Source organism: Symphalangus syndactylus, chromosome 13 (genome assembly GCF_028878055.3).
Source record: "Symphalangus syndactylus isolate Jambi chromosome 13, NHGRI_mSymSyn1-v2.1_pri, whole genome shotgun sequence".
In the NCBI taxonomy this organism is placed as follows: domain Eukaryota; kingdom Metazoa; phylum Chordata; class Mammalia; order Primates; family Hylobatidae; genus Symphalangus; species Symphalangus syndactylus.
Window position 1 is genome coordinate 118,274,062 of NC_072435.2, and position 18,163 is coordinate 118,292,224.

General features: G+C 42.0%; 1 protein-coding gene across 5 annotated transcripts in view; it reads left to right on the top strand.

Moving 5' to 3' along the window:
- The first annotated feature begins 6 nt into the window (after positions 1-6).
- KNTC1 (kinetochore associated 1) overlaps positions 7-18,163 on the top strand; it is a 100,440-nt gene continuing 82,283 nt past the window's right edge. For 3 of the 5 annotated variants that reach the window (XM_055236952.2, XM_055236951.2, XM_063614602.1), the window contains exons 1-8: positions 7-203; positions 3,135-3,305; positions 6,609-6,729; positions 10,532-10,647; positions 11,865-11,943; positions 14,184-14,261; positions 15,720-15,754; positions 16,294-16,404. In XM_055236952.2, coding sequence (XP_055092927.1) covers positions 3,177-3,305; positions 6,609-6,729; positions 10,532-10,647; positions 11,865-11,943; positions 14,184-14,261; positions 15,720-15,754; positions 16,294-16,404 — 669 coding nt within the window. In that variant the 5' untranslated portion in view covers positions 7-203; positions 3,135-3,176. Of the gene's footprint in view, positions 204-1,161; positions 1,459-3,134; positions 3,306-6,608; positions 6,730-10,531; positions 10,648-11,864; positions 11,944-14,183; positions 14,262-15,719; positions 15,755-16,293; positions 16,405-18,163 lie in introns of those variants that run through there. The other 2 variants (XM_063614601.1, XM_063614603.1) reach the window with 2 other exon arrangements.

Here is an 18,163-nt window from a genome sequence, read left to right on the forward strand (position 1 = left end):
TGGGCGGAACTCAGGGTGGGGCAACTTCCTATTTCGAGTCTAAAGTAATCTTGGTCTCTTCCGGCCGCCGTAAAGGGGTTGGGTTTAGTGTTCTCCCGCCAATTTAAACCTGTGGGATGGAACCTAGAGACTAGAGGCGGTTGTGTGAGTCAGGAAGAGGGGCCAGATATTTGAGTGTTCCTCTTTAGTTTCTTCAATTGCAGGTGAGGACGGGGAGCTGCGCTGTGTAGGGAACTGGGGGTGGGTTCGGGACGAAGTAGCTGCAGCCTCTGCTCAGTTCCTGTTGTTTTCTCCTTGACGCCGGCAGGAGAGAGGTTGGAGTCGGTTTTTGCTGGCGGCGATGTCCAGCGGAGAGCGTTTAAGTATGGAGGCCTAACTGACAAGTGTTTCATCTCGCTCATTCTCTCCTATTCGCGAATCTGTTCTGCATTCCGCCGCCAGAGTGATCTCAAAATTATCAAATCAGACCACTCGTTTGCTGAGTTCCCCCTTTACCCCCTGTACTGAGAATAAAATTCAATCTTGAAGTCGAGGTTTTATTGGGCTCCACTGCTCTCTCCCTCACTGTCTTCTGCTTTTGCTTTGACCCGGCAGCAGCATCAAACGCTTCCTACCCAGCCTCCGAGTCTTTGCACTCTGTTCCCTCTGCCTACGTCGCGTTCCGCCTAAGTTTTGCGTACTTCTTGTTACTCAGGTCTCAGCTCAGATGTCACCTCCTTCCCTTCCCAAACAAATCCTTCTTCAGCGACGCCTCACCTCATCCATTTAATCACTGTTTCCTTCAAATCATTTAGCACTTTTTGTAATTATTTGTGCATTTGCTTTTTTTGTAGAGGTAGCGTAACAAGCTACGTATTAACTATTTTATTTTTGTCCGTTTTTCCCGCAAAAACATAAACTTCATAATGGCAAAGACATTTTGTGCTTTGTTCAAGCTATATTCCCAGTTCCTAGAAAGGTGCCTGGCACATAGTAAATAGGTATTCAATAAACATTTGTTGAATAAGTAAATATGGCAGTTATGGGCGGTTTCTCTATTTCACAGATGTGGGAAATTGAGACCCATAAAGGTATTCATTCCAACCTGTCCCTCCTTCTTCATCTCCTCACTCCCACCCAAACACCAGCCACTGAAACTGTTCTCTATTCTCCAAACATGTTTTGTTTCTATTCCCTTGCTTGTGCTCTTAGGAAGAACTCTTTAAACGTTTATAAAACTATGATCTTCAATTCTCAGCCCAAGTGTTACCTGCTTCCACCAATAACAAATTAGCTAACACCTAAAATTGAATGTTTGCCATCAACCAAGCATTGTTCTGTGAACATTTAAAACTCAAAACATTGGGAGGCTGAAGCAGAAGGATTGCTCGAGCCCAGGAGATCAAGGCCAGCCAGGGCAAAATAGTGAGACCCTCGTCTCTCAAAAAACCAGAAGTGAAAAATAGAAAACTCCTTCAGGTGGGTACAGCTAAATTAGTCCCTTGGTGTTGGTATCCATGGAAGATTGGTTCCAGGACCTCCCACAGATACCAAAACCCTAGGATGCTTAAGTCCCTGTCATTAAATGGCATAGTATTTGTATGTAGCCTAGGAGCATCTGCCTGTATACTTAAAATCATCTCTTGATTACTTATCTTGCCTAAAAATGTAAATGTGCTGTGCCTGTAGGTGGAATCTAGGGATGTGGAACACATGGATATTGAGGGCCAACTGTATATATATATATTTTTTCCAAGACGGAGTTTCACTCTTGTTGCCCAAACTGGAGTGCAGTGGCACGATCTCGACTTACTGCAACCTCCGCCTCCCGGGTTCAAGCAATTCTACAGCCTCAGCCTCCTGACTAGCTGGGATTACAGGCGCGCACCACCACGCCTGGCTAGTTTTTTGTATTTTTAGTAGAGAGGGGGGTTTCACCATGTTGGCCAGGCTGGTCTCAAACTCCTGACCTCAGATGATCCACCCGCCTAAACCTCCCAAAGTTCTGGGATTACAGGTGTGAGCCACCGCGCCAGCCTGTATATTCCTATTTTATAAATTAGAGAATTGAGGAACAGAAAGATTAAGTGATCACCCAAGGACCGCTGCCTAGTCATTGGGAAAGAGTACCAAGTCAGAAATTGTTTCTTCCTTGTGCTATACCTTGTATAGATATTGAAACATACTTCTAGTAGCACTTATGAAACCAATTGTAATCATTTGATTATCATTCCCTACCAGTCTTGATCCAAGGATTGTTTTTCTCCTTAGTGTTCTTTTCCCACCCAGACTTCAGGTAATATGGTTTATGTAAACCTTTGCTTTTTGAGATGGGTAAACCTCATAAGGTTTCAAGCTTAGTCTTTGGTCCAGAAACCTAATTCATCTTTTTCTCCTCCCCTTATCATTTTTATTTGTTGTATAATAATACTATGATAGCATCAATGGACTTTTTCTGAACTTCATCTGGAATCTTATCATCCTATGATATCCCAGACAATCTGGCATCTAAACCTACACTGTTTGCTGCTATACTGGTTAAAGGTTTATTTCTTTTTTTTTTTTTTGAGACGGAGTCTTGCTCTGTGGCCCAGGCTGGAGTGCAGTGGCGCAATATCGGCTCACTGCAAGCTCCGCCTCCTGGGTTCAAGCAATTCTCCTGCCTCAGCCTCTCCGAGTAGCTGGGACTACAGGCACCCGCCAGCACGCCCGGCTAATTGTTTTGTATTTTTAGTAGAGACGGGGTTTCACTGTGGTCTCGATCTCCTGACCTCGTGATCCGCCCGCCTTGGCCTCCCAAAGTGCTGGGATTACAAGCGTGAGCCACCGCGCCCGTCCTAAAGGTTTATTTCTAATGAAAACTTGGTATAATTCCAAACTAGACACACAAAGTAATGGAAGCTCTAGGATAAGATCAAAATTGTTGGTTTGTGTGCATAAACCAATATGTTGTTCTCTGGTAACCATCATAGCTCTAGTTCCATTTATGTTATTGGCCCAAAGTGTTTAGTGGCCACAGCAATAACAAGAAGACAAAGATGTCTGTATATGTTAATGTTAGACTTTTGTTTTTGTTTCGTGAGTAAGCTTTCTCATTTCCCAAGGAACCGGGTTCTATGCAACAAGATAATATGGTGTCTAATTTTATGTTACAGGAAAGACAGTGGTTCCTGACTCAGGAAGGCAGTCTCAGAAACATGTGGAATGATATTGAGCTGCTAACAAATGATGATACCGGAAGTGGGTACCTGAGTGTCGGTTCAAGAAAAGAACATGGAACTGCTTTATATCAAGTAGATGTGCTAGTGAAGATCTCTTCTGAAAAGGTAGTGATTATTACACTGACTGACTGACAGAATTTTTACTGAGTGCTTAGTAGGGCTAGTGGCCCACAGTAAATATTTTGTGAATGAATATAGCACTTCCTCAGGGAATCAAGATTCAATCTCAGATTGAATCCACAGGCTGGAGTGCAGTGGTGTGATCACGGCTCACTGCAATCTCTGCCTCCCAGATTCAAGTGATTCTCGTGCCTCAGCCTCCCAAGTAGCTGAGATTACAGATGTGTGCTACCATGCTCAGCTAATTTTTTGTATTTTTGTAAAGATGGAGTTTCACCATGTTGGCCAGGCTGGTCTTGAACTCCTGGCCTCAAGCAATCCACCCACCTCAGCTTCCCAAAGTGCTGGGATTACAGGTGTGAGCCACCGCGCCCGGCATACAAAGAATATCTACTACTGACTTAGGAAATAAAATGTTACCAATAGAGTTGAAGGCTCTGAGGGTCCATCCCTGAATCTGTGTTCCTCCTATTTCCTACCAGAGTCAAGCACCCTGCTGAGTATGAGGTTTATCCGTGCATTTCTTTCTACATTTTAACTTTCTTCTGTCAGTAATTGCACCATTCTTGCTCCACGCCTGAAACCTTATTCTTTGCTTTCCATAGAAGGTACTATTAGCTGGGTGTGGTGGCACGCACATGTAGTCCCAGCTACTTGGGAGGCTGGTATTTAATTTTCTTATTTTTTAATGAAAAAAAATTTTTTTTCACTCAAATGGAATCTGACAGATAAGGCAGGGCATCCACTGGGGACGTTATTCCTAAAGGGAATAAAATTTATGCTTTTGACTTTTTTTTTTAAACTGGCTGATGGGATTTAAAAAAGAAATCATTCTTTATGCAGCTTTAAGCTGGTGTCTGTGGAACTGTGCTGCTTTTTCTTTTTTTTTTTTTTTTTGAGACAGAGTCTCACACTGTTGCCTAAGCTGGAGTGCAGTGGTGCTATCTCAGCTCGGCTAACTGCAACCTCTGCCTCCTGGGTTCAAAAAATTCTCCTGTCTCAATTTCCCAAGTAGCTGGGATTACAGGTGTGTGCCACCATGCTACTAAAAATTTTTGTATTTTTAGTAGAGATGAGGTTGCCCAGGCTGGTCTTGAATTCCTGGCCTCAAGTAATCTGCCTGCCTTGGCCTCCCAAAGTGCTGGGATTAAAGGCATGAGCCACTGTGCCTGATTTGTACTGCTTTTAATGTACCATGAATCATGTTAAAGGCAGTATAATCCAACAATAAGATAATTAGTATAAGATAAACATTAGTTATGAGTAGTACAAATCTCATTGTATTTTTTGTCATTAAATTATTTATTAGAGGCAAAAATTTAAAGTACAGCATAATTTCTTTTTTTTTTTAATTTTTTGAATCCTTCAAGACATCTGAAAGCACAGTTTCTATAATGAGGAAATAACGTCTATTTTTTAGTATTTTTGTTTGTTTGTTTGTTTGTTTGAGATGGAGTCTTGCTCTGTCGCCCAGGCTGCAGTATAGTGGCGTGATCTCGGCTCACTGCAAGCTCTGCCTCCCGGGTTCACGCCATTCTCCTGCTTCAGCCTCTCAAGCAGCTGGGACTACAGGCGCCTGCCAACACGCCCGGCTAATTTTTTGTATTTTTAGTAGAGACGGGGTTTCACTGTGGTCTCAATCTCCTGGCCTCGTGATCCGCCCTCCTCGGCCTCCCAAAGTGCTGGGATTACAAGCGTGAGCCACCGCGCCCGGCCTTAGGCTGTTCTTAAGAAGAACAGTCTAGAGAGAAGAGTCTAGAGAGAACAGTGTGGACAGATCCCTAGAAGATTTAGTGCCGTTCCTTTTTTTTTTTTTTTTGAGGCAGAGTCTTGCTCTGTTGCCCAGGCTGGAATGCAGTGGTGTGATCTCGGCTCACTGCAACCTCTGCCTCTTGGGTTCAAGTGATTCTTGTGCCTCAGCCTCCCTAGTAGCTGAGATTACATGCATCTGCCACCACGCCTGGCTAATTTTAGTGTCATTCCTTGTTGGCAGTGCCTTCGTATAACCTTTTACTAGTTGAAGAAGCAAGTAAAAAGATAAGAAGGAGGCCGGGCACAGTGCCTCACACTTGTATTCCCGGCACTTTGGGTGGTTGAGATGGAAGGATCGTTTGAGTCCAGGAGTTCTAGACCAGCCTGGCCAACATAGTGAAAACCCCATCTCTATAAAAGAAAAAAAAAATTAGCCTGGTGTGGTGGTGTGCATGTGTAGTCCCAGCTACTTGAGTTGGGGAGGCATGAAGATCCCTTGAGCCCAGGTGTTTAAGGCTGCATGAGTTATGATGGCATCACTGCATTCCAGCCTGAGCAACAGAGGGAGACCCTGTCTCAAAATAAAGAAAAAAATAAGGTAGAAGAGGGATCAGAATGTTGGGGAATTTTCAAGGATTACACCTGGAGAAGATGACTTTTGAAATAGTCATAAAATGAGGTGATTAGCTGTATTTTGTCAGGGAAGAATAGGACTGGTTAACATTTATTGAGTATATACTATGTGCAGGACTCTCTCCTAAGCCCTTTACATGAATTCATTTAATCTTTATTCAGGTGAACCTTGTAGGTATTATTATTGTTACTCTTTTACAGGGAGTTAGTTGCCTAAGATCACTTAGCTAGTAAGGGACTGAGCTTCCTCAACCACTAATCTGTCCAAGTGCTTCAAGACAGCTATGTGTGGGAAGCTCTTGGCAACAGAAAGTGAGTACTGGAGACTCTGATTTGGCTTGTCTAGGGTTTTTAAAAATGTTGACTTAGCTGCCAATATTTAAAAATCAGAACATTTCACATAAAGATCCAGCTTCTGTTGATGAATTGGGAGATATGGCCATGCCAGTGCTGCATCCCCACCGGGCTTCCCACTGGCTGGTGTGAAGTAGATTCTATTCTTTCGTGTCTGTGGGGGCATGGACCCTCCAGTTCACAGTTCACCACCGTTCCCCTGCCTAGGGTACCCACGACACCAAGACTTTATGCCAATCTTGATTAATTCATTATGTTAATGTCTGGCTCCTGCAGCGTAAAGTCAATCCTGGGGAAACAAGGACTTGAACATGAGAATCCTTTGCCCTTCCTGCTCATCCTAAACTGTTTTTCTACTTAGGATCCTGGATGGATTCAAGAGATACCATACAAAGAAAAACTCGATGATTAATTAGATAGAGGGGCTAAAGAAAAAAAGCCTGTCAAGTATTAAAGTGGGATATTTGGGAATTTGATGATACTATTAGTAAGTATTGTTAAACGCGTATAAAAATGTTTGAATTTTCGTCATGCTTTTGTCTCCCACAGGCCTCGTTAAATCCAAAGATACAGGCATGCAGCTTAAGTGATGGGTTTATTATTGTGGCCGACCAATCAGTGATATTGCTTGACAGTATTTGTAGATCACTTCAATTGCATCTTGTCTTTCGTAAGTATAATGTAATGAAGTAAGATAAATTGGAAGTCAAATATATCTGCTGCCAATTTCTGCTGGATTGCCTCCTCTTTAGTCCATTATTTCTAAGATTTCAAATTAGACCAATTTCAAGTAATTAAGCTTGAGTGCTTAGTGCCTTGTTTGCGCTGGGCACTAGAGTCAAAGGACACTGAGATGATCCCTTCTCTCAATACATCTGAGGGGAAATACACATGTAAAGCAACAACTTAGTTTACTTGCTTGTGTTAGAATACTATGGAAAACACGAGCTCATTTGTGTTCAAATTCCTGAATCTTGTACAGAATTTCAGTATCATTAATGGGTATTTGCATATTTTTAGAATTAATAGCTCTCTAAAAATCCTTTAACATACTTATGAATTAATTCTTCATCGAGCTACAAGGCTTTAAGTACATGCAATGTGGATTTGAGAGTGAATTAAAGCTGGGCGTGGTGGCTCATGCCTGTAATCCCAGCACTTTGGGAGACTGAGGCCACCGGATCACTTGCGGTCAGGAGTTCAAGACCAGCCTGGCCAACATGGTGAAACCCCGTTTCTACTAAAAATACAAAAATCACGCCTGTAATCCTTGTACTTTGGAAGGCCCAGGTGGGTGGATTTCCTGAGCTCGGGTTTGAGACCAGCCTGGGCAACACAGTGAAACCCTGTTTTCTCTACTAATATACAAAAATTAGCTGGCCGTACTGGTGTGCGCCTGTAGTTCCAGCTACTCGGGAGGCTGAGGTAGGAGAATTGCTTGAACCTGGGAGGTGGAGGTTGCAGTGAGCCAAGATCACGCCACTACACTCCAGCCTGGGTGACAGAGCAAAACTCTGTCTCCAAAAACAGCAACAACAGCAACAAAAATTAGCTGGGCATGGTGGCATACGTGCCCAATGAGCCAAGATTATGCCATTGTACTCTAGCCTGAGTGACAGAGTGAGTCTTGTCTCAAAAACAAAAAAAAAAAGAGTGAATTAAGGGGTAAGTCAGTGATTGTACTGAGCTTAGGCAAGAATATTATGAAAGTTTTGTTTTTGTTTTTGTTTTTTTTTGAGATGGAGTCTCTCTCCCTCTGTCGTCCAGGCTGGAGTGCAGTGGCACAATTCAGTCCACACCATTCTTCTGCCTCAGCCTCCTGAATAGCTGGAACTACAGGCGCCCACCACCACGCCTGGCTAATTTTTTGTATTTTTTTTTTTTTTTTTTTTTTTTTTTTTTAGTAGAGACAGCATTTTACCATGTTAGCCAGGATGGTCTCGATCTCCTGACCTTGTGATCTGCCCGCCTCGGCCTCCCAAAGTGCTGGGATTATAGGCGTGAGCCACCACACCCGGTCCCGAAAGTTTTTTCTTTCTTGAGTAGAATTTTTTTTTTTTTTAAGATGTAGTCTCGCACTGTTGCCTAGGCCGGAGTGCGGTGGTGTGATGTCGGCTCACTGCAACCTCCGCCTCCAGGGTTCAAACAATTCTCCTGCCTCAGCCTCCTAAGTATCTGGGACTACAGGCGCCCATCACCATGCCCTGCTAATTTTTTTTTGTATTTTTAGTAGAAACAGGGTTTCACTATGTTGGCCAGGCTGGTCTCGACCTCATGATCCGCCCGCCTCGGCCTCCTGAAGTGTTGGGATTACAGATGTGAGCCACCGTGCCAGGCCTTTTTTTTTTTTTTTTCCTGAGACAATCTAGCTCTGTGGCCCAGGCTGGAGTGCAGTGGTGCTCTCTCAGCTCACTGCAACCTCCACCTCCCAGGTTCAAGAGATTCTTCTGCCTCAGCCTCCCAAGTAGCTGGGAATACAGGCGCCTGCCACCATGCCTGGTAATTTTTGTATTTTTAGTAGGGTCGGGTTTCACCATGTTGGCCAGGCTGCTCTCAAATTCCTGACTTCAAATGATCCACCCACCTTGGCCTCCCAAAGTGCTGGGATTACAGGTGTGAGCCACTGCACCTGGCCATTAAATAGAAATTTTTTTTTTTTTTTTTTTTTTTTTTTTTTTTTTTGAGACAGAGTCTCGCTCTGTCGCCCGGGCTGGAGTGCAGTGGCGCAATCTCGGCTCACTGCAAGCTCCGCCTCCCGGGTTCACGCCATTCTCCTGCCTCAGCCTCCGAGTAGCTGGGACTACAGGCGCCCGCCACCGCGCCCGGCTAATTTTTTGTATTTTTTAGTAGAGACGGGGTTTCACCGTGGTCTCGATCTCCTGACCTCGTGATCCGCCCACCTCGGCCTCCCAAAGTGCTGGGATTACAAGCGTGAGCCACCGCGCCCGGCCTAAATAGAAATTTTAAGAGAAAGATAGTTGTTGAAACTTTTACATAAGAACTTAGACAACTCAAAAGGAAACAGAACGCATGCATTTTGGAGCATATCTTGATTGCAACATGGAGGCAAGAAACTTGTGTTTTATGGAATCTTGACATATTGACCCTGATTGGTCCACAAGATTCACAGTTTCTTCTATGAAATGGCGGGATGTGTAACGATGATCCATTTGTGGAAAGACATTGTGGCGGAATAACTTGAGTTCGTAAGCCAGTTACATACTATTGTTTTTCTCTCTTGTCCCTTCTCTCTTTGCTTTGTTTTCTCTTACCTTGGCCTTCTTGCTTTTGCGTGAATACAACAGGCACTTCCCACTCGATCTTTCCTCGAGCTGTGCCCACCATCTGAATGCTCTGAATGCTCTTCTGTCTTAGTCATTTGGCTAACTTCCTCACCTCTTTCATGTCTCCTGTGAGCTTTCTAATTAACACTGCAAAATGCACCATTCTTCTGAGCTCTCTTACCTGGCTGTACATTTTTTTTCCCAGAACATCTATCACCTTTTTACATGTCTTACAGTTTGTTTATTATGCTAATTGTTTATTGGTTTTTTTTTTTTTTTTTTTTTTTGAGACGGAGTCTGGCTCTGTTGCCTAGGCTGGAGAGCAGTGGCACAATTTCGGCTCACTGCAACCTCCACCTCCTGGGTTCAAGCGATTCTCCTGTCTCAGCCTCCTGAGTAGCCTGGATTACAGGCACATGCCACCATGCCCAGCTAATTTTATATTTTTAGTAGAGACGGGGTTTCACCATGTTGGCCAGGCTGGTCTTGAACTCCTGACCTCAAGTGATCGGCCTGCTTCGGCCTCCCAAAGTGCTGGGATTACAGGTGTGAGCCACCACACCTGCTCATTTATCAGCTATTTCTGTCTTAGAATATGAGGTCTGTGACAGTGGTAATCTTTTGTTACTGTTCTCAGATATATGCAAAAGGCCTAGAACAAAGTTTACCATATAGTAAGTGCTCAGTAAATATTTCTTGACCAGCTGCATGCAGTGGCTCACGTCTGTAACCTCAGCACTTTGGGAGGCAGAGATGGACAATCGCTTGAGCCTAGGAGTTCGAGGCCAGTGTGAGTAACATGGCAAAACCTCGTCTGTACAAAAAATACCAAAAATTAGCTGGCCATAGTGGTGTGTACCTGTGGTCCCAGCTACCTGGGAGGCTGAGGTGGGAGAATTGCCTGACTGAGCCCAGGAAGTCTAGGGTGCAGTGAACTGAGGTGGTACCACTGCACTCCAGCCTGGGTAGCAGAGCGAGACGCTGTCTCAAAAACAAAACAAAACAAAAAATATTTGTTGACTGAATAAAAGTCAACAACATTCTTTTTTACTTTCATCACATCTGTTTTGCAGTATTTAGAAGTAACTTAAGTAACTATTGGCTTTTTAATGAGAAAAATTTGTATTTTTTTGTATTGAAAATAAGGATTTTCGAAGGAAGCTTGTAACTTTGATTTGAAATTTTCAGATACTGAAGTGGATGTAGTTGGCCTTTGTCAAGAAGGAAACTTTCTTTTGGTTGGCGAGAGAAGTGGCAACCTACATCTTATTCATGTAACATCAAAACAAACACTACTCACTAATGTAAGATCTTGTTATATTTTAATTTTCATTATTTAAATTCTAAATAATCTCTTAGACAACTAGAACTCTAGCAAACTATTACTCGTGTTTTAAATTAAAACAATGTTTTTTTGAACAATTAAGCTTTGAAGGTGTTACCACAGCTTGGATCCTGAGTTCTTGGCTCTCGTGTAAATAGAAATTAACACCATGTCAAACAGAAATTTTCCCAGGGAATGTTTAGTAGGCTTGTGGCTCAAGGAATCTCAAGGAAGCAGCATGTGGGAAAGGGATCCCAAGTGCTAGCTCCCTGAAGGGCTTAGCTCTTGTCATTTTGAGGAACCTGAGGTGAAAAAAGGAGTGATTTGTAGGCATGTAGAGGCAGGGAACTTTTAGCACCTGTGAATTTTGATCGCATCCTTTTTCATGTGTTGTATATCTCATTAGCATGTTAAATCTCCATCCCTGGGTGTGATTTTTAGTATCATAATTAGGTTAAAATGAGGAAATACTTGGTGAAAGGCCAGAGCTGAAGTTCATCTTGTCTTCAGTTGGCTGGATCTGGTCAGGTGCTTAGCAGGACTGCTAGAGTCCCGATTTAGTAACCTTGGAAGATGGTCAGGTTTTTATTAGGAATGCTAGAGTCCCACTTTAACAACTTCGGGAGAAGTAACTCCAGGAGACAAATGATTAGGTTCTTGTATGGTTGGGAATTCAGCTTGGTCAGCTAAGTCAGGAGCAGGCAGCTTTCTGCTGTGTGATTCCAGTCAGCTTGTTAAGGGAGGCAGGAAGGTAGAGGAGGGAATGCCCAGACATATGAAGCCTTTGGGGTCTTGGTTACCATGTCTCCTGCCTGCCAGGATTGAGTTTCTTCCCTATACTGAATGGCATTTTAAATTAAAAGAATGTTTTTTTGAAAAATTAAGCTTTGAAGGTGTTACCACAACTTGGATCCCGAATTCTTGGCTCTCACATAAATAGAAATTAACACCAGGTCAAACAAAAATTTTCTTAGGCCAGGTTTAGTAGGCTTGTGGCTCGAGGAATCGCAAGGGAGCAGTCTCGAAGGTTATTTAGTACACTTGTCCAAAATAGTTTTCCATTTTAAAAGTAAGATGTTTAGAATATAGGCAGAATTACTGCTAATGATAATTGATAACTCTAGAGTTTAAAGAATAAAATCCTTGATTGTATTCTTCTGTGTTTAATTTTATTATTTGAAATTAATTTGCATTTAGGCATTTGTTCAGAAAGCTAATGATGAAAATCGGCGGACTTACCAGAATCTTGTCATTGAGAAGGATAGTTCAAATGAAGGTAAGTTTTCTTGAATTTTTTTTGAATGACTTTTTTTTTTTTTTTTAAATGGGTGTCTCCCTTTGTCGCCCAGGCTGGAGTGCAGTGGCGCAATCTCAGGTCACTGCAACCACCAGCTCCCAGGTTCAAGCGTCTCCTGCCTCAGCCTCCTGAGTAGCTGGGATTACAGGCATGTGCCACCACGCCCGGCTAATTTTTGTATTTTTAGTAGAGATGGAGTTTCACTATGTTGGCCAGGCTGGTCTCAAGCTCCTGACCTCGAGTGAGTGATCCACCTGCCTGGGCCTCCCAAAGCACTGGGATTACAGGCGTGAGCCACTGCGCCCAGCCTGAATGACTTCTGACTAATACCTAATCAAAAATTCAAATTTGTGGTTAATAAATTATATAAAATCATTATTATGCTACCTACTTTTTTTCTGGTTTTTTTTTTTTTTTTTTTTTTTGAGACAAAGTCTCCCTCTTGTCCCCCAAGCTGGAGTGCAATGGCGCGACCTCTGCTCACTGAAACCTCTGCCTCCCGGGTTCAAGCAATTCTCCTGCCTCAGCCTCCCGAGTAGCTGGGATTACAGGCACCTGCCACCATGCTCGGCTAATTTTTTGTTTTTAGTAGAGATGGGATTTCACCATGTTGGCCAGGCTAGTCTCGAACTCCTGACCTCAGGTGATCCACCCGCCTCAGGTGATCCGCCTGTGAGCCACTGTGCCCGGCTTTTTCTGTATTTTTTTATACATTTTTTCCTATCAATGCAATTAATATTGTAAGAAACAATTTTTAAGTTTTTGAAAAAATTTTTTAAAGCTCTTTTTAGATGTTTAAATATATACTTTTCCTAAATATAATATTCTAAACTTATTTTTACAGTTTTGAGATTTCTATAGGTTACCAAGGAGACATTATATTCTTTTAAAATGTGTTTCTGGGCTTCAGTATATTTATTATATTTTTACTTCAACAAATGTTAACTGGTCCTTAGTTTATTTTGATATGTCTGAGATTTTTTTTTTCTGGCACATGAAGTTTGTTGTTTTAATAAAAGTTTCAAAAGAAGTTAACAGTGTTTTTGCAAATAACCTACTAGTTCTTTGTAAATAAGTTTTATCTGTAACATTACTATAATATTTGATCATTAGAATTTAAATGAGCAGGCTGTGTGTGGTGGCTCACATCTGTAATCCTAGCACTTTAGGAGGCTGAGGTGGGAGCATCGCTTGAGTCTAGGAGCTTGAAACCAGCCTGGATAATATAGAGAGACTGCCACCTCTACAAAAAATAAAAAATTAGCCAGATGTGTTGGTGTGTGTCTGTAGTCCTACTTTCTCAGGAGGCTGAGTTGGGAGGATCTCTTGGGCCTGCAGTGAGCTGCGATCGTGCCATTGCACTCCAGCCTGGGAGATAGATTGAGACCCTGTCTCAAAAACAAAAAACAAAAAACAAAACTTCAAATTGACATATTTTTAAGGTAGTTCCAGGTACTGTTTGTTTGTGCTTGCCTGCCTTCTTTCCTTCCTTCCTTCCTTCCCTCCTCTTTCTCTCCCTCTCTTTTTTTTTTTTTTTTTCTGAGATGGAGTCTCACCCTGTCGCCCAGGCTGGAGAGCAATGGCGCAATTTCGGCTCACTGCAACCTCCACCACCCAGGTTCCAGCAATTCTCCTGCCTCAGCCTCCTGAGTAGCTGGGACTACAAGCACGTACCACCACAGCCAGCTAATTTTTGTATTTTTAGTAGAGACAGGGTTTCACCATGTTGGTTATGCTGGTCTGGAGCTCCTGACCTCGTGATCCACCTGCCTTGGCCTCCCAAAGTGTTGGCGTTACAGGCGTGAGCCACTGTGCCCCGCCTCTTTCTCTCTTTCTTCAAAAGCCACATTCAAACAGACACTGGTTTAAATTTTATATCCATGTGCCTTTTAAAGTAACTGATTCCCAGCCGTGAGCGGTGGCTTACGCCTGTAATCCCAGCACTTTGGGAGGCTGAGGCAAGCAGATCACGAGGTCAAGAGATCAAGACCATCCTGGCCAACATGGTGAAACCCTGTCTCTACTAAAACTACAAAAATTAGCTGGGCATGGTGGTGCACGCCTGTAGTCCCAGCTACTCGGGAGGCTAGGGCAGGAGAATCACTTGCACCCTAGAGGTGGAGGTTGCAGTGAGCCGAGATCATGCCGCTGCACTCCAGCCTGGCGACAGAATGAGACTCCGTCTCAAAAAAAAACTGATTCTGATTTTATTTCAATAGGTACCTATTATATGCTACTTCTTACATACAGTGGATTTTTTTGTATTACAAACCTTCAGCTTTTAAAAATTCAACAAGGTAAGTAATACATTATATTTTTGTTATTGATTTGCAGCAATATTTACTAGTTTTATTAATTTAATAGTAAAATTTTAAGTACTCTTTTTAAGCTTATTTTATCTTAATTGTATTTAGTTATAATTGGGTATACTTTTAAGTATTCAGAGTACACTTATTCTCTATTAGAGCTGGAACAGTATCTGAATAAATGTAATTTTGGTATGGCCTTCAAGGACCTTAGTTTGGGGAGATAAGCTTCAACAGTTTGGTTGAGGAGACAAGACATATGCTAGCACAATAATAAATGCTTTTTCTTGTGGTGAATGAACCTGGAAATGGAAATGACTATGTAGTGTTAATAGTGCAGAACAGGGCTGGGGTGGTGGCTCACGCCTGTAATCCTGGCACTTTGGGAGGCCAAGACGGGCAGATCACCTGAGGTTGGGAGTGCAAGACCAGCCTGACCAACATGGAGAAACCCTGTCTCTACTAAAAATACAAAATTAGCCAGGCAGGGTGGCAGACGCCTGTAATCCCAGCTACTCGGGAAGCTGAGGCAGGAGAATAACTTGAACCCAGGAGGCAGAGGTGCGGTGAGCCAAGATCGCGCCGTTGCACTCCAGCCTGGGCAGCAAGAGCGAAACTCTGTCTCAAAAAAGAAATATATAGTGCAGAACAGTAATGTAAAATATGTTTTAAGCTAGTAGTCTGGACCATTTATCCCTCTGAGCCAAGTGAAATTATTTGAGGAATGGATTTGAAACAGGTATTTAACATTTTATTTTATTTTATTATTTTTATTTATTTATTTATTTTTGAGATGGAGTCTCGCTCTGTCGCCCAGGCTGGAGTGCAGTGGTACGATATTGGCTCACTGCAACCTCTGCTTCCCAGGTTCAAGTGATTCTTGCGCCTCAGTCTCCCAAGTAACTGGGATTACAGGTGTGTGCCACCACACCTGGCTAATTTTTGTATTTTTACTAGAGGCGGGGTTTCACATGTTGGCCAGGCTGGTCTCGAACCCCTCACATCAAGTGATTTGACCGTCTCGGCCTCCCAAAGTGCTGGGATTGTAGGCATGAGCCACTGCGCCTGGCCTAAGTGATATTTTAAAAATATTGACTTGCCAGGCCTGTGCTACGTCTTGGGTATATGACAAGATCGAAGATTTGTTTTCCATAGCTTAATGATAGAGCTAGAAAAGTAAGAGCTATTCCAAACGGTGAGAAGCGCAGGAGAGTTGGAGTATAGAGAAGATCCCCTTAGTAGGAAGAGAGGTGGTAAGGGTAGGTATGGAGAGGTACTGGCTGGTGCCCTGAATTTAACATGTCACAGCGTATTTTGATCAGGGGCAAAACTTGATTATCACCAGTGTTCTTTGAACTAGATTGTACTTAATTTTACCTTGACACAGGTGACTTGTGTTATTTTATAGATTAATACTATACATTTAGCCTGCTTTCTTTTTTAATGCAGCAATTGAGAATGTAGACTTCAGAACAGCAAAAAAGGTAAGAAAATAAATCCATATTGTCCTCTTAAAAAAATTACATTTAATATAAATGTACTAGAGTGTTTCTGTATATAACTGGTCTACTTCTTGATATTTTAGAAATTATTATGATATAATATTTTAATAACATTTTTATTTAAAAATACATTTAGGCTGGGCGCGGTGGCTCATGCCCGTAATCCCAGCACTTTGGGAGGCCGAAGGGGCGGATCACTTGAGGTCGGGAGTTCGAGACCAGCCTGACCAACATGGAGAAACCCCATCTCTACTAAAAAATACAAAATTAGCCGGGGGGTGGTGGCGCATGCCTGTACTCCCAGCTACTCGGGAGGCTGAGGCAGGGAATTGCTTGAACTCGGGAGGCAGAGGTTGTGGTGAGCCAAGATTGCGCCATTGCACTCTAGCCTGGGCAACAAGAGCAAAACTCTGTCTCAAAAAAAAAAATTATAACTGATTGATATCAACTGATTTTAGTGATTTTATGGAGCATAAATATGTATTATATATGAGACATTCTTGTTGTTTTTAATTTTGCAGTTACAAGGACAAATCAAGTCCAGTTTTATTTCTACTGAAAATTATCATACTCTCGGTTGTCTCAGTCTTGTGGCTGGAGATTTAGCAAGTGAAGTTCCTGTGATAATTGGGGTAATTGTTTTTATAAAGTTTTGTTTTTTGTTGCCTAAAGCATTTTCTCACAAAAATGTTTTTGTTTTGGTTAAATTGCAAAATAATTTGTAACATATATCCGAAACAAGGAAATTATAAAATTAAGGTAATTAAAAATAACTCAAATAAATTTCTGTCTTGGAAAAAATATTGCATCTTTACTTTCCCTAGTCTTTACCTGAAGTACAGCATTTTTTTCAATTATGAGAGCAGACAAAAATGATAGAGAACAAAACCAAAAAATTCCATTGTTACAGTACCTGTGACTTTGTCATTTATGGAAAAACAGCACAGTATTGCAGGTGTCTTGAAATAAATATTTACACACCACTACTTCAAAATTATGGTCATCATAGGTTTTCTAATAGGAAGTGTAATTACTACTGGTGACATACTCACAGGGACTGCTGATTCTACTGCTTTTTGTTTTTTGAGGTTTTTGTGGCCTACATTCATAAGTGAAAGAAATTCTGTTTCAGATGGAGATTAGTGAAAATAAAGATGTAAATTTTTTGCCCATGCAGCTTCACAGATCCCTTGAATCTTGAAATAAGTCAGGTTAAGAATCTTAGTGTTAGAGAATGGTCCTAAAGAGTAAAGTGTATTTGATGTAATCCCTGCCTCCTAAGTGATTCTACGTTATTCTTAGTCTTGGCTAGCTAGGCTACTTGCAAGTTTTGTTATTAGTGAAATGGGAACGTGGACAAGGACGCACGTAGAAAAGCACAATTCATTCACAACCATTGGCATGTATACCTTGCCGTATAATGTCTTATATCTCATGTTGCATGTAAAAAGTAACATTTCATTATTGGTATGTCACTTCCAATAACCCTGATCATAATTTCTTTGAATTTTGGGGAAAAATACCTAATGTTATATTCAAAGAATAGGCAGAAACTCAATATAATTACGACGTTTACAATATTTTTACTTGCCAAATTTATATATTAAGAAGTAGTCAGCTGCGTCTCATGGCATGCCCCTATGGTCCCAGCTACTTGGGAAGCTGAGGCAGAAGAATTGCTTGAGCCCAGGAGTATCAGGCTACAGTAGCTCTGATCACATCCGTGATCACGCCACTTCACTGCAGCCTGGCAACACAGTGAGATCCCGTCTCTAAAAAGAGAAGAAACAAAACAGAGAGAAAAGAAGCAGTCATATTTCCACATTGAGCATATCTAATTTAACATTTCACCAGGGTTTCAAATAATTTAAAATTAATATTTATAAATTTTTTTCCAAATATTTGTATTTTAATGAAAATACTTATCAAAGACTATATTTTAATCATAATCCTGGAAGAGGTCTTAAAAGTTCACTGCGTGTCTTTAGTGCTAGTTGCCTAAATAGACTCATTAAATATTTATGTGAAGGCTGGCATGGTGGCTCATGCCTGTAATCCCAGCACTTTGAGAGGCTGAGGCGGGAGGATTGCTTGCGCCCAGGAGGTTGAGACCAGTCTCAGCAACATAGGGAGACCCTGTCTCTACAACAAATAGTAAATTAGCCAGGTGTGGTGATGCTCACCTGTAGTCCCAGCTACTGGGGAGGCTGAGGTGGGAGGATCGCTTGAGCCCAGGAGTTTGAGGCTGCAGTGAGCTGTGATCACTGCCCTCCAGCCTGGGCAATGGAGTGAGACCCTGTCTCAAATTAAAAAAAAAAAAAAATTGTAATAACCATGAATTCCAATAGTACACTGTTTTTTTCATTCTCTTCAGAAACCAGGAGAGGAACT